Source organism: Apis mellifera, linkage group LG7 (genome assembly GCF_003254395.2).
Source record: "Apis mellifera strain DH4 linkage group LG7, Amel_HAv3.1, whole genome shotgun sequence".
NCBI lineage: Eukaryota > Metazoa > Arthropoda > Insecta > Hymenoptera > Apidae > Apis > Apis mellifera.
In genome coordinates this window covers 13,936,498-13,952,381 of record NC_037644.1, presented here as the reverse complement: position 1 = coordinate 13,952,381, position 15,884 = coordinate 13,936,498, and the positions used below count along the sequence as shown (strand labels likewise).

Here is a 15,884-nt window from a genome sequence, read left to right as displayed (position 1 = left end):
AAAGATTTCTTCTTATTGCGAAACGATTAATTTCAACGAAATTGTAAATGGTATTCCTTGAAGTCTTTCTTTCTTTTTTTTTTTTTTTTGCGAAATTTTTAATCTCAATTTCCGGGTAATTTTGTGATAATAAACATGACCAACGAATCTTCTTTAAATCTTCTTTAAAAAGTTTGGAATGCTTTTCGATAATGAAATCGCACGATAATTTCAATTATTAAAATACATCGATTTAATATCAGCGATGTCAAAACAAAATCGAATAATTATTTATTTCGATAAGAGAATCGCTCGAAGGTTAAGTAATTTGTTATTTTTTCTTTTTCAATTCGATATTTGTAAATTACGTGAAAAACACATTTTGATAGATGAAAAATTTAATTTCATAACTTAACCGATCGAATAATTTTAACGTTTTGCAACTCGATTTAATATCGATGAGAGTAAAATAAACGCGATTACATATAAATTACAGTACAACACTTGCAACCTTATTACCTTATTACCTTCCACGTTACGTTCATCCATTATACGCGGGTGGTCGTAGGCCGGTGAACCGCAGCGTTAAAAGATGCATTCACGCGTGCAAAAAAATAAAGAACTAGGAGGAGGAACTGTGGAAGAGAATAAGTGGCCGAACTCGGTGAACTCGACAAGTGATTCCCCCCCCTCGTAACTATAAATAAATGCCGGTGGGACGAGGTTCTCTCGCTCGTAAATCTGAAATCGGGATATAATCGACGCGCGAACTGGAATCCGGCTTTCTCGCGATCCGTTGCGCCGTCGGTAAGGCGGGAACGGGCCGTCCGCGATCGATAATCTAGAATCCTGTAATGAATCAATCGCGCAGTCAATAGCCACGTATGCATCGGTATCGCGCTAAGAAATTATTCGAATTACTATCCCTAACCTTATCATCTTGGCCGCGATTGACCTCGGAGACGGTAATTTCGCGAGAATACGATTCACGAGTGGTTATAAACATTGTTGTTCGAATTAATAAAATTCGAGCGAAGAAAAAGATGCTTATTTATGGGAACGTTATCGATTAACCGATGGAAAGAGATAGACACGCACGAGCGAGATACCGAGTTGAGACGCGAGATACGGATTTGGTAATTGAAAAAACCAAGGGGGTTACGACAGATTTGTTTTGATGAGGAAATATTAAAGTATAAGATTACGAGCAATTCGATGAAGCGGAATCGTTATCGTCGTACATTTGAAAGAGCGTGTTCTGCAATTTCTGTATTGTGAAAACTAGTTATCATTGAACTTCGATTCGAAGCAGCAAGGAACGGATCTTGAAAAACGTGATCATCGTCCTACGTTATCTCGTTAACCTTGAGACTTTAGCAATAGGTTTTCGTCCATCGTTGTAAAGTTCAATAACACGACGACGAAGATAAAAAAGTTGAATCAACTCTACTCTTGCGTTTCTTCATCGGTTCAAGGTTAAGGTATAGGAAACATTTTTCCTTATCGAAATACGATTATATTCGCGATCGATTTTAATCTTTTTCTGCGATTTCGATGGATCCGCAGAGGTCACGACCCAACTCCAAACACGGTCACGTATCGTATTATAGGGATGCGTTCATCTACGATACATTATTGCCGTATAAGATAATTACATTTGCGGACGCGTATATCCGTAAGAATTCGATTAATCTTTTCTTTTATTCTTTTCCAAATGGTTGCTAAGGGATTGTACGATCCTACGAATCCACCATCCAGATCGATTACGTTCATCATCCACGTACTCGTGGATATTTCACGTGATACGATTCTGCGATTAAATAAATCGGGGATCGTATTTATTAGATATTCGAATCGTAGAAACATTTTTTTTTTTTTATCGTATCGAGAGATAATCGCGTCTTTACTTGGATTGGAGGGGAGGAGGTGCGAATCTAACCATTCGGTACGATACGAAAATGTTCGATCTATAAATCTTAATTAATCTCTCGGTTTCAGAGAGAATCGGATTAAAAAATATCGCGGTCGAGGATAATTTTCCGCTCGTTCCATTTTATCGCGCGGAGGACAAGTGACGAGAAACGAGTTTTTGCTGGACGCGGATCGAGACAGTTTCGGACAATTGGACGGTATTGGCGTGATTTTCTCCCATTAATCTTCGCTCGACAATTAACCGGGTACGAGGCTATTAATTACAATCAACGTTATCTGCACCGATATACGAACGACGTTTAATCTCGCGCTCGATGGAAACGACCGAATCCATTATTCCACGTTCATCCGCCCAACTGGATTAACGTTTCAACGATCTTCGAATTCTACGAATGCCTCGATAAGAGCATAACGTAAGGAGAAAGCCTGTGAACGAGAGGAACGAAAGACGGGAGAAAGGTTTCCCTCTAGTCATCTCTGGTAATTGATTCTCCTTCTATCCGATAGATGCCGTGGTTATGAAGATTTTTTTCAAGAATCTCTTTCGTCCCATCTCCTTCTCGAATCGTGCATTCACTTTGTAAGAATATGTGGAAAGTTAAGAGTTTCCTAAAATCGAGAGACAATATTTATTAGATTTATTATTTGATTCAACGAGATGTGACGACCGTAGCAAGAATCCAATATCGTCTATCCGAGATGTTCTATTTCGTTCAAAATGACATCTTTCGAACAACGATCTCTTCGGATTCTTTTCCATCGAATAATCTCTCGCGCACCAATTTTTCGAATCTTATCTTATCCTTATCGATCGATCTTTGGACGAGAATGAAAGAAAAGGAAAATGGGACGAAAGAAAGCGCTCGTTCAAATTTATTCCGTATCAACGAGAACGAGATCTTCCTTACCTTCTCTTCTTTCGGAGGGATGCGCGTGGAAGGCCTGGTCGATTGATTCACGGCCCCGCTGGTGAACCGGGAATCAGGACGGATAAGGTGGTAAAAAGCGGGAGAGAGGAAGCGAGGGGAGGAAGATGGAAACGACGGGGAGGGTTGAATGCGCTCCCCTCCGCAAGATCCTCCGGGGAGAGGAATACGGGTCCGTTGATTAGCAGATATCTTAATTACCGATTGGCCGCGCGGACTAATTAAATCGTAACTCAATCAAGCGGCGACCCGACCCACCCCCCGCTCCACCGTGCATCGAGCGAGCGCTTTAAGAGCTCACGCTGGCGTACGTGAACGATCGGACCGCGTCGGATATCGCACGGACTCTCTTCTTCTTTCTTTCTTTCTTTTTTTTTAAACTCGTTCGACGAAGTAAAAAGTAGGGTAATTAGTTGCAGGGTTACCTACCACGACGTTTCCTCCCTCTTCTTCCCTCGCGATCATCCTCGTTTCTCTCGAATGATTATTGAATTTTTCATTTCTCATTCGTTCGGATAATTAATATCGACGAATAAAAGAAGGAAACGAGAGAAAACGTCGCGTGTACTAGATCCGTAATCGGTTAGCGCGATATAAATTACGCGGCCGTGACGCGTGATCGAGATAATAGAGAAAAATGGGGCTCGGCCGGGAGAAGAGGAGAAGATGAAGACGTTGTCGTTATTAGCGTGGCTTCCAGCTGCAGCAGGAAACCCTCTCTCTCTCTTTCTGTCGCAACGCACATTCGTTAGCACGGATAATGAATCACCGCGCTCCTGTCGCGCGCGAGAGAACGACGAAAAGAATTGGCCGGTGGTTGGTCGTCGCGACGACAACGAGTCGCGGTTACGGGAGGAGAGAGAGAGAGTGGGAGGGGGAGGGGGCCATTAAAAGCAGCGGGTATCCAAGCCGGGCTCCGTTTCACGCGCTTTTTCCACCTTAGTTAGCCGGTTGCTCGACGAAATTTCGACTCCGTAATCGTGGTAATGAATCACCGGCCGATTATTTCGTACCGAACCTTATACACGCTGCCTCGCCGAATTCCATGAATAAATTTCTTTTTCTGGCCGTCCGGCTTGCTTAAGTAGGAACCGTTGTCGGATTCGTTATTGTACACGAACGGGAACGACTTTATCGGAGGGATAAAGCCGAGCAAAGTTGTCGAGGAACCGCGCGAATCTTACGACGGATCGTTTGCGTTTCCAAACTGTTTTCCTTATATTTGTAACGCGGAGTATTCAATCTCGAAGAAATCGTTCGAGTGACGCGATTTATAAACGCTTCTTCTATTCGATCGAAGAAAAAGAGAGACTCTAATAAAAGAGAGAAAGTGAAGGCTCGATTGTATCTCAATTTTATTCGCATCGACTTTGCAATTTTTCACATGAAAGGTGACGAAATGCATGAAATTTGATATATTCTCGATAAAAGAAGAAGAAGTGACATTTATTCCAAACTATTGAGAATCGATTTTTGAGTCTCGAAGATAGTTCGACACGACGTCTCCGTGAGTTCTTGCTCCTCCGGTGTATACGGGTGACGAAGAAGCGTCTCTATGCCGTTTCTACCTACTATACACGGCAGAGACATGTAAACGTCTTTCTCGAGACCGTGTCGACAACCCTGGTTAACGAATAACGATGGTGAGTATCAATTGGAAAGAGGAAAAAAAGAAGACGCGATTAATTTTGCTTACCTTCAAGTAGGTGGAAACGGTGACGCAGATACAAGTATTTCGTACGATCGCGTCGACAACCTCGGCGGCGCAGATCCCCATACCCCAGCACCGATACCCTTTCCTCGAGATAAGATCGTTGTCGCAATCGATTACTTTCGCGTGCAGCTCGCCCCAAGATTCCGGATCCGCCTTCGTACCGATGTCTTTGTTTATGTCCTTCAGCTTGATTCCCATCACCGTGACGGCGGACCAGATCGGCACTGTTCCCATCCAATTATTAACTAATTATTTCGTGAATTTTTCATAAATTTCTCGAAGAGAATAAACCGATGGCTTTCGTTTACCAGACGTGGGTCCGTTCTCGCAAATTACGGACGCCTGCACCGAGCTCGCCGAAATTCCAAGCTTCTGCGCGATGAAGTATTGAAACCTACAGCTGTCCAAAAACGTGCCCAGCCCGACCACGCGATGCGGCGGGAAGCCTGAGAGCTTCATTGCCGCGTACGACAGTATGTCGACTGAAACGCGCGTCGTTCGTGATTCTCGCGTGAAAAGAAGGGAAGAAGAAGAATCGTAAAAGAAATATACCTGGAGCGGTCACGATCAACAGTATGCTGTTCGGCGCGTACTTGCACACTTTGGGTATAACGTCTTTGAAGATGTTCAAATTTTGCTCCAACAAAGTGCTCGGGTCTTGCTCGTTCGTCGATCTGTCCCCGATCGTGATCACGCACACCGTCGCGTCTCTGGCCAACGAATAATCTGAGGAAAACAGTCGAACCTCTTCATCTTCCCATTCTCGAAATATGAAAAATATTTACTCGTACGTACCTTTGGTACCGATGATCTTCGGGTTGCCGAGGAATGCCGCGCCATGGCTGATGTCTTCCGCCTCTGCTTTCGCCAATTCCTCGTTCACGTCTATGAACACCAGCTCGGAGGCGAGTCGCTGCAACGTCGTAAAGGGAGTAATTAACCGGGGGAAAGCTGGCCGAGGGGTCCAAAGTTATTATCCGGGATCGATCCCTTAATGCGAACGATCGTTAGGATCCGATCGTAGCGCGAATTCCACGATTTTTCACTCGACCGGCGATAATTATTCCTCCTCGCGATTTCGCGCGATCTCACGACTCGATCCGAGCGAAATAACGAGAGAAGGAGAAGGATGCGCTTTGTTCGCGCATCCAGCGAATGGAAGAGAGAGAGAGATTGAAGAAGGCTTGGAACGGGGCCGATATAATCGATCGGCCAATCCCCGGGGCGATTACGTATTTGTCAAAATCTCGTTTCCTACGTGGTTGGTAATCGATGTTCCTCTATCGTCTAACGGCCTGTAATTTCGCGTGGAAATTTCTCCACACCCCGGGCACCGATCGCCTCTCTTTCTCTCGACACGGCAATTTCTCTTCGCCTCTTCCTTCTCTCCGATTCGTCGAGCAATCGGCGGATCTCGGCGTGGGACGAGACGGAGCTTTTCCTAGCTTTCTAAGCTACCAGATGGACGCATTTTTCTCCGACAGATGGTACTTTCACGCGTCGAGGCCAACTCGACTGCGGCTACCAGCAGAAACGGCTTCTTAATAATATTACGTTACGCCCTTGTGCCTCCAATCTGTTATTGTACACCGCTTAATCACCATACTTCATCAAGCATGACTTCCGCACCATGCATAATATCGCAGCTGATGAAATTTCTCCTCTCTCTCTCTCTCTCTCTGCTCCTCTCTTAACTCTCGCGTAATGCCCGCACGTATCGCGCGACGATATTGACTCCGGGATAATTAACTCGAAAAAAAGAATACCCTCCGCCGTGTGTATTTTGTAACGAGATTTTTAATAAAGCCACGGACGAGTCAACGCCATCAACGTTTCGTTACGAAACGACGCGTGTTCTGTAATTTGCACTCGATCGAGCAAAACCGACTGATCCTGTGTCGCTCTCTTTCTCAAGGTTCTAGTTACCTCTAGCCAACGTTTCTTCCTTCTTATACCTGTGTCGATTCTCGCTTTGGACACAGGTGCGACACTCGATCCGCCCGCGCCAATTTTATTACTCTTTTTTTTTGTCTCAAACCGGTTAAAGTTTCTCGATCTTTTTTCCCAACGAATACTTTTGATCTCGATTCAACGTGAATTCGACGTTTTCTATATTAAATAGGCGGCATTTTTCAATCACTTTGTGCGTGTTTTTTTTTCTTTATTTTGTAGAAACGAATCACGAGAGACGAGCATAAAGCTTTTCACCGTCCCCGCGAGAGATGGTTTGTACGATTTAATGCGGCTCGACAGACATGACGCGTAACAACGAGTCGAGCAGCGACTAGAACAAGAAGAAGAAGAAGAAGAGGAGGAGGAAGAGGAGGAAGAGACGACGAGAGTCTTAAGCAGGTAGTATGTGTACCACTACCGACCGAGCTGGGCGTAGTAGCGTGCTCGCAAGGTGGACGATAAACCGTGGAGAGATGGTACTCCGCGATCATCTCGTTGATGCGATCTGTCGAGCGAGCAACCGGGATCAACCGCCTCTCCTTTTCGCTTTCACCTCTCCCTTCTTCTCTCCACCCCTTCCCTCCTCGAGATTTCGGGTGACGGTTAACGAGTTCGATGCCTCGTAAAGGAGGGGACAGACTCTCTGTCCCGGCAACAGAGGAGTTTGTTACTTTGTCCCGTGAGGGGAATATATTATAACGCGGCTGGTTTCGAACGGTGGTATCTCTAGGGCCGTAATTATGGATCTTGATGACAGACCGAAATAGTAGCAAGCAAGGGGAAGGGAGGGAAGGAGGAGAAGAAGGACGCGGCCGCTATTAGGAAGCTTGCTGCACGCGGTCGTGTACAAATGGTGCTTGAAGAGAGGGAGGGTGTGCTGAGGGTACGTAACGACGAGATCCGCCCATTCGAGGCCACTTACACGCACGTCTCGGCCTTCGTTGTTTGCCCTCGTAACGATCCACGGAAACCGAAACCTGGAATTACTCGCCCACGTTCATTACCTCCTCCTACCCCCGGAATGTGCCCGTTTTACCATCGTTCATCCCCTTTCTTCCATTAGAGAAACATTCCTCTAAGTCTCTTCTGTGTTTCACTCTTTCCATTTATATCGTGATTCCATTCACTGTTTCCTTCGATCGAGGAGCAGAAAGAGAAAAAATAAGGACAAACTAGACTAACATTTCTCTAATATCTTCTTCGTTTCACTCTTTTCATTTATATCGTGATTCCATTCATGATTTCCTTCGATCGAGAAAGGAAAAAAGTAAGGAAAACTAAAAGTAAAGAAAACTAAAAAACTCTAGAGTAACTCTATTAGAGAAATATTCCTCTAACATCTTCTATTGAAGAGCAGAAAGGAAAAAAATAAGAACAAACTAGAGTAACTCTATTAGAGAAATATTTCTCTAACTCTCTTCTGCATTTCATTCTTTCTATTTATACGATTCCATCCTCGATTTCGATCGAAGAGCAGAAAGGAAAAAAATAAAAACAAACTAGAATAACTCTATTAGAGAAATATTCTTTTAACATCTCTTCATTTCACTCTTTTCATTTATATCATGATTCTATCCATGATTTCCTCGATCGAAGAACAGAAAAGAAAGAAATAAGGACAAACTAAAGTAATTCTATTAGAGAAACATTCCTCTAACACCTTCTTTGTTTCATTCTTTCCATTTATACGATTCTATTCACTATTTCCTTCAATCGAAGAGCAGAAAGGAAAGAAATAAGGATAAACTAGAGTAACTCTATTAGAGAAACATTCCTCTAACACCTTCTTCGTTTCACTCTTTCCATTTATACGATTCCATTTTTTTCTATTTCTTTTTTTTCTCTATTTTATATGTTTATTTTTTATTTCTATTTTCTATTTCTATTTCTATTTCTATTTATATTCTTTCTTATTCTATTTCCTTCGATCGAAGAGCAGAGAGGAAAAAAAAGGACAAACTAGAGAAACATTCCTCTAACACCTTCTGCGTTTCACTCTTTCCATTTATATGATTCCATTTTTTTCTATTTCTATTCTATATGTTTATTTTCTATTTCTATTTTTTATTTCTATTTCTATTTCTATTTATATTCTTTCTTATTCTATTTCCTTCGATCGAAGAGCAGAGAGGAAAAAAAAAGACAAACTAGAGAAACATTCCTCTAACACCTTCTGCACTCCTTTCACTCTTTTTACGATTTCATTCACGATTTCCTCGATCGAGGAGCATAAAGGAAAGAAAATAAGGACAAACTAGAATAACTCTATTAGAGAAATATTTTTCTAACACCTTCTTCGTTTCACTCTTTCCATTTATATCATGATTCTATCCACGATTTCTTCGATAGGAAGAGCAGAAAGGAAAAAAATAAGGACAAACTAGAGAAACATTTCTCTAACACTCTTTTTACGATTTCATCCTCGATCGAGGAGCAGAAAGGAAAAAGAAATAAGTACAAACTAGAGTAACTAGAGTAGTAACTGGAATAATGCGAATTAGCCGGAGAAAATTGGCGTTAACGCAACGCTGCCTCTTAATGGATGTCCCGGGCAGTTAGTTACGCGCAACAGAAGAGAGCACGAAAACGTCACAGTCCGTGGAACAGCGAAACGATTCGTAATGACAGCGGTATTCGCATCGACAGAGAGGAAGGAGGAAGGAGGCCTTTTCAATTTCGTTTTTAAACAGCCGCTTCCGTGGGCAAAAGCGGCGAAGGTCGCTCGTGTACGCACGAAAGAGGAGAAGGCGCGCCTCCTCCTCCTCCTCTTTTCCCTTCGGGATCGGCAAACGCGATAAGGGTTGGGTGTCCTCGCGGACGGGGTATGGATTTCAACGATTCCTCTCCTCCGGTGACTGGCATAAATCAGCGCCACGGCCATCTCGCGGGGGCGTGCTACGTGTAAATGCTCGCGTTACGATCCGATAACGAGCGAAAGGAAGCGCGTTCCTCGCCTCCTCTCTCTCTCTCTCTCTCTTCCTCTGCTCTTTCGTGGATCATTTGCATAATATCCCTTTTTCATCCTCGCCACGCTAACGAGCCTACATTCAACCCTCGTTCCTACGCAAACGCGTCCTTTCAGGCATTCCTTCGACTTTTCGTCCTTTTGTCGTCCAATGGGAAAACGCGTAGATTTACCGGCTATGCCTGCCGAGTGGGCCTGGGATAAACGAGCCGTGGATCAAGGGAACGCTACTATTCGAAGATTTTTCTTTTTTTTTATTTTTTTTTTAAGCATCGTTATTCCGATACGTGCAATTTTCAACCCTTTTTTCTTACTTTTTTCTGTTTCGAAATCACTTCGAGTCTCTGTTCTTCGAACATTTCGTTTCTTTTTTTGGAGAATAAAATTTGGATAGAAAGGTTAGAGAGACGTAAAAATTTGGAACAAACCTTGAAGAGGATTGCGATTCCGATGGCCACGCCGGTGTAACCGCTGCCGACGATGACGATTTTAACGCGATGCCCATCCACGAAATCTTCCGGCTGCTTGGTGAGCAGAAACGTTGTCGTGTTCCAGGCGGTGTCGAGTAACTTCTTCTTGGGCACGGACATGGTTAACGAACGCGACACTCACGAGTCAGGTGTAACATCCCGGGGATTCGATCGAGTCGAAAACAGAAATTGGATCAGTAATCTGGAATATATCTACAATACTCTGTAAATTTCGTCTCCATCAAGATCAAACAACAAAAGTGACTGTCAAACGTTCTTCATCCTTTCGCCCGAAGTTGGCCGCTCGTCAAACGTTTCGAGATAAAATTTCAATATTCCGAAAAGGTATCGATTTTTCGAAAACTAGTCGTGCGCGTCCTTCTCGACAACCGATTCCGATCAAATCGATGGACAGCCGTGGAATCGGCGCAGATGGGTTATACGCGCCAATTTCAATTTCCGCTCGAACGAGAACGCTCCGATATTTGAGATCCAGCGCGAATATTAAATTGCCCGCCAATATCGACTTCCTTCCTTCCTCTCTCCATCTTCCATACAACTTCTCCCTCCGTCGTTTCTTTTCCAATTCAATTTCCCCGAATGTCGCGGCAAAGGAAAACGCGGGAAGAGGAGCATTTATCATTCGAACGAGTCAAAGGAAAAACGCGAGGTAACAACAACGCAACGTTGCGCGATAAATCGGGTCGCATGGCGAAACATGCTCGAAACGCGTTCTCGATCTTCGTTTGCCGAGGATGCGTCGCATCGCGTGATCGACGGGCGGATGATCCATCGCGAATGCCTCGAACGCGCGCTGGGACGCGATTACTTTTCTAGGAAGTCGATTCCTCTACTGTCATTTATTATACACCGATCGAGCATATATACATATACATATATCTATATACAGAGAAGAACCGGTCGCCAGATACGCACGCTCGTTATCGATCAAGACGCCTTCTAAAATTGCCGTGCAATTTCCGCTAGCGCGTCCCTTTCCTCTCTCTCTCTCTCTCTCTCGCTCATTGCTCCGCCTCGTTGTTGTTCTCCTGAAGGATGCCCGACTCCCGCAAAATGTTTCGAATGTTGTCGGCGCACGTCTGCACCGCGGCCTTCTCCTGCTCGCTTAATTTTTGTCGCACGGTGCAGTAGACGCCCTCGCGGCCGATCACGCAGGGCACGGACATGTACACGTCCTTGTCCGTGCCGTGGGCGCAACTCTGTGGAAAAAGAGAGGCGAATGAAGGAAGGAAGGATGAAGAAAATCTTTCTCTCTCGACTTACGAGGATGTGCGTTGACGCGGGGAGCACGACTTTCGTGTTCCTAACGATGGCGTCGACGATCTCGGTGGTGGAAATGGCGACGCCCCAGCAACACGATCCCTTCTTCTCCTCGAGCTCCTTCCCCCTGAAAACGAGCGCGAAGATCAGCTTCGACCATTCCTCCTCCCTCTTTCCCGAGTAACGACGATCACTCACACGCTCTTCACGTTCTCCTCGATTTCGTACCACTTCTCGGGATCGTCCTGCTCCCCTATCCTCGAATTTATGTCCCGAAGCTTCATTCCGCCCACGGAGATGCTCGACCAGAGGGGAACTGCGAAAGGATGGGGACAGGGATGATAGGGGAAAAAATACGGAGAGGGGGGATGATAATATGTACCAGCCATGTCTCCTTGAGAGCCGATCGTCATGCAACTGACCGAGCTTCGCGCCACGTTCAATCGCCTGCTAACGAAATCTTGGAGCCTGGCGCAGTCGATCAGCGTGCCGATCCCGAGCACGCGGTTCGACGGGAATCCCGACAATTTCCACGCGATGTAGGACATCACGTCAGCCGGCCGCGTCACTATCAGCAGCACAGATTTCGCGGCGAATCTCGCTATGGCCGGTATGATCTTCTTGAACACCTTCAAGTTGTGCTTCACGTTCTGATTCTCGCCCGGCGGCGTCTCCGGCGTGCAAATTATCACCACGGCCGATTCCTTCACCGTACTGATCTCTGCCGATTCGATCGTCTTTTTAATAAATGTTTTTCCGACCGAGAGAATCAAAAATCCAACCGATAAAAATTTTCTAATGGAATAGTATACTCTTTTTCTCGACGGAGAAAAGAAATCTCGTAAATTGGAAGGGACGCTTATGCGAATCACGTTCGAGATAAGGAAAAAGGAAAGGATGGTTGGAGAAGTCGGGCATCCCTTTCTGGAAATCTTTTCTCCTTGGAAAACATCTCGTTCGGTAATAAAGCCATCGGAAGCTGGTTGAATACAAAACGTTAAAGGAAATCGAATCTCCTTTTCCTCAGAGAGAGTTTCTCGTTTGAGAGATGCGCCGATAACAGCGTACAGCCACGTAAGAGAATAAGAGGCACTGATTTTATTTTAACACCTCTGCTCGAGAGCGAGATAAGAGATAAATCTTGATCTACTCTAATTGTTCCGCTCGCCTATGCGGACGAGGAAGATTACGAGTTTGATTATTCAGATCGAAGAAAGTTTCGAGGGATTCCTCTCTCACCGCCAGAGTAAGTGCATCGAAGAAAGGGAAGAGGAGGAGCCGAAAGAAGAAGAAGAAGAAGGAAGAAAAAAATATGTACGGAGTCGATCGTGGTCGAGATAAATAAGAGAGTGGCACGAAATTTACGAGTGGACCGGTGAAAAGCTCGGGGAAACGCTCGGCGAGACGACCGCGATGTAGATGAGCGACGAGATTAAAGGACAGGGCCGGCGAGGATCTCGAAACCTGTGCCGGTCCCAAAAATCCGTCCCTCCCTTCCTTCCCCTTTCGGCCGTTGTTCTCGACCCGTTGCACGTCCACGGAAACGGGTTTCCCCACGATCCAAGGATTTCTGGAATTTCCCTCACGGATTTATCGATTCTCCATTTCCACGCGGAAGAAATTATTCCAAAGTTCGTAGACCCGTGTTTCGAAAGCATCGGGGAAAAATTGGAATAGAAATATACATATACATTTGTAGTTGTACCTGACGTGCCAGTTACCAGCGGACATCCCAAAAAGAAGCCGACGTGTTGAATATCCTCGGCCTCGGCGGAAGCCTTGTTCGCGTCGTGGTCGATCAGGCAGACCTCGCTCGCCATCCTCTGAAAAAGATCCGCGGGGAATCAGACGCGTTGATCGAGCGCGTTGATCCGCTTGACCCGATACTAACTCTCATGAGGATCGCGATGGCGCAGGCGATCCCGATCTTCCCCACGCCGACGATCGACACCTTGACGCGATGCGGGTAAACGTCGCAAGGATCCAACTGGGTCGTTATCAACGCGTTCTTGGTCGTGGTCGTGATCGGCGCGTCCTCCTGTCAGAGTCAGAGATATCGGATACCTTTAAACCGTGCTCGAACCAGCCACGCACTTTCCCCTCCCCTTCGAGGTGGGAAAAGTCGAAAGAACGAGGGGGGTATAGATATCGTACATCGTCGCACTCGATGGATTTAATATCGGGTTCAGGCTCGCTCTTCGCTTCCGTCTCGTCCATTTCGATCTGAAACCACACAAATACGCGTAAACGCGCGTTCACGATTCTTTTTTTCCTTTCACTCACCGATCGGATCGCCGCCGATTTCAATTCGCAACGGGAGACGCGGCGGCGAGTCGGCAGCGAATACGTCCATCCACGTTATTTGGCCGCGATCCTCCTTTCGATCGTCGAGGTGGTCGTCGAGAGGTGGTGTCCCTTGAGCTCTCGTGGCCGAAACGACAGGCAGGGCTGGGGGAGGGGAGAGGAAGGTCGGCGGATCCGGATCAACCTACGCAACAACGAACGCAACCGAGTTCCTCTCGTGTTCCCTTCGTATTTCAGGCTAATCGCGATACCCGTTACGTAGAAGAAGAAGAAGAAACTCGAAGAAGGGAAGGAGAGGAAGGGGAAAGCGCGAGGAGAATAACGACGGAAGTTATCCGCGCGGCTCGCTGTAAATTAGCCGCAGGTAGTCTCCCCGGGAGCGCAGGTACATCGTACGCAAGGATTGTTCATATATTTCTGCCGATGCCCACGCGCGCTCCGTGCAAAATACATTATTTTCGTGCGTCGATAATCGCCCCTCCTCCTTCGTTATTCTAAAAAAAAAATTTCTTTCTCTTCCTTTCCCCTTCCCGTCGAGGCGTTACGTCTCGTAATAAGATCAAAATTGTCGCTCGAGAAGCGACGAGATAGTTCAGCATGCGACGTTTCTCGCGTAACCCAACGGTTTACACGTGCGAGCAATTCGGATCCGATGTGAACAAAGAGCGCTCGAACCCTCGTCTCGTTTGCTCTCGATGCCTCCGATAAATTACGCTCTCTCTCTGTTTCTCTGTCTCTCTTCTGCCGTTTGCGCAGCCGCGGCGTTCCTAGTTGGTTGGGGAGAGAGGGGGGAGCCTTAACGCGCGTCGTCGGCGATCTTCGTTCCTCGAGTGGAAGAGAAAGAGAAAGAGGAAGAGGATGAAAGAGGATGAAAGAAAGAAGTAAGTTTTTTTCGTACGTGGTCGCGAACACGGCCGCTACCGGACGCTATGGACGCGTTCAATTTTAACGTTAATAATAATCGGCGGGAAAAAGGACGGTGGCTTAAATACGGTCATTCATCAGCGGCGATCGATATTGCGAATAGCGGTTTAACGGCGAACGGATAACATCGAAACGTTCCCCGGTTCCGAGTTATTGAATCGCGTCAAATAATATACGAGCCAATAACGTACGAATAGCGGTGCAATTACGGGCCCGCGATCGTATCCAAGCGTCGCGCATTCGATAATTCGCCGATATCTCGATTCCCGATCGACTTTTACCGAATTTCGCGCGTCGCGAGATTACTCGGAGGCCGAGATTTCGATTTCACGCTCCGAAGGAAATACGAGTAATTAATTTTTCCTTTTTTCAACGCTGCTTCCAGATTCGTATCGATGCACGAACGCGTTGTTATTCGCTAAACGGACGGAAGAAAGGCGAGGAAGTAATTTAAAGCTTGGCATTTATAGTTGTACGAGTTTAGATACGACCGCTCCTAGATAATTAATAATTTCCCGCCTTGATCGATCATCCCCGCGATTTTATCAAGTAACAATAACGATCGCGTAAAATCCTTATCGTCGCACCGCTCCATTTATCACCATCCGTGCACCGATTAACGAAACGATCGACGAGGAATCGAAACTTCTTACGTACGAGAGCGATAATCGCCAATATTTATTTTACTCTTTTCGACGAGAACTCGAAAAGATAATAAGCGTATAATTTATGATTAATCATGGCGTGGATTTTTTTTTTAATTAATCGTCGCGGAAACGGACGACGGACAGAGTGGACAGCAGCGGGAGGAGAGAATCGTCGGCGATAAAGCAGCGATCGATCGATAACGATGTCTCCCTGCCGGTGCAAACGGGTCGCGTCCGAGAGATAGTCCTTGAAGGTTGGTCGTAACCAACCGATCTTCTGGTCCCAGTCAACCGATCCAGACACCGCATGCCTCCGGTGCACAATGCTTGGTAGTACCGCAGCTGATACAAGTATGTTCGCCGTGCAACCGGAATTTTAATTGGCTATTTGTTTGTCCGCTACACTTCGCGGCGCTCCTATTGTCCGGCCTGCCGGAGAGGAACGATCTCTTCTCTCTCCTTCTCTCTCCTTCCGTCCGCGTGTTCTTCGCTTTTCACCACCGCGGTATTAATCCAGGGCTCGAGGAAAGTCTTCTTCTCGAGCGAGCCTCCAATCTCTCTCTCTCTCTCTCGCGCGCAAACCTCTTCACAGCCGTGTTTCTCTCCCCGTTCTTTTTGCCCTCCCTGCGCTCAGTCGACTAGCGCCTCGAGTGAGGCACGGATTTTTTTCCTTTTCCCCGGACGCGACTCGCTCACCCTCGAAACGATGGAAGATCGAGACGACCGGATGAAATTGCAGTTATTACGAGGCAGGGCGGCCTGCATGTATAATCCAGCGTTGCGCACAGT

General features: G+C 46.1%; 2 protein-coding genes across 4 annotated transcripts in view; both read right to left on the bottom strand.

The window, feature by feature from the left end:
• Nucleotides 1–4,174: 4,174 nt before the first annotated feature.
• LOC411189 (L-lactate dehydrogenase A-like 6A) lies at nucleotides 4,175–10,650 on the bottom strand. Its single transcript, XM_394663.7, has 6 exons — nucleotides 9,898–10,650; nucleotides 5,347–5,464; nucleotides 5,104–5,277; nucleotides 4,860–5,033; nucleotides 4,534–4,775; nucleotides 4,175–4,460 (listed from the first exon to the last, which is right to left on the bottom strand). The coding sequence occupies exons 1-6, from the start codon at nucleotides 10,057–10,059 to the stop codon at nucleotides 4,284–4,286; spliced, it is 1,047 nt and encodes a 348-aa protein (XP_394663.3). The 5' UTR covers nucleotides 10,060–10,650; the 3' UTR covers nucleotides 4,175–4,283.
• A 130-nt stretch (nucleotides 10,651–10,780) lies between these two features.
• Nucleotides 10,781–15,884, bottom strand: part of LOC725482 (L-lactate dehydrogenase A-like 6A) — a 119,979-nt gene continuing 114,875 nt past the window's right edge. Inside the window, exons 2-9 of one of the 3 annotated variants that reach the window (XM_001121325.5) lie at nucleotides 13,504–13,708; nucleotides 13,375–13,443; nucleotides 13,112–13,258; nucleotides 12,926–13,043; nucleotides 11,603–11,941; nucleotides 11,419–11,536; nucleotides 11,224–11,347; nucleotides 10,781–11,159 (exon numbers count right to left, since the gene is read on the bottom strand). In XM_001121325.5, coding sequence (XP_001121325.1) covers nucleotides 10,962–11,159; nucleotides 11,224–11,347; nucleotides 11,419–11,536; nucleotides 11,603–11,941; nucleotides 12,926–13,043; nucleotides 13,112–13,258; nucleotides 13,375–13,437 — 1,107 coding nt within the window. In that variant the 5' untranslated portion in view covers nucleotides 13,438–13,443; nucleotides 13,504–13,708 and the 3' untranslated portion in view covers nucleotides 10,781–10,961. Of the gene's footprint in view, nucleotides 11,160–11,223; nucleotides 11,348–11,418; nucleotides 11,942–12,925; nucleotides 13,044–13,111; nucleotides 13,259–13,374; nucleotides 13,444–13,503; nucleotides 15,136–15,884 lie in introns of those variants that run through there. The other 2 variants (XM_006569392.3, XM_026441645.1) reach the window with 2 other exon arrangements.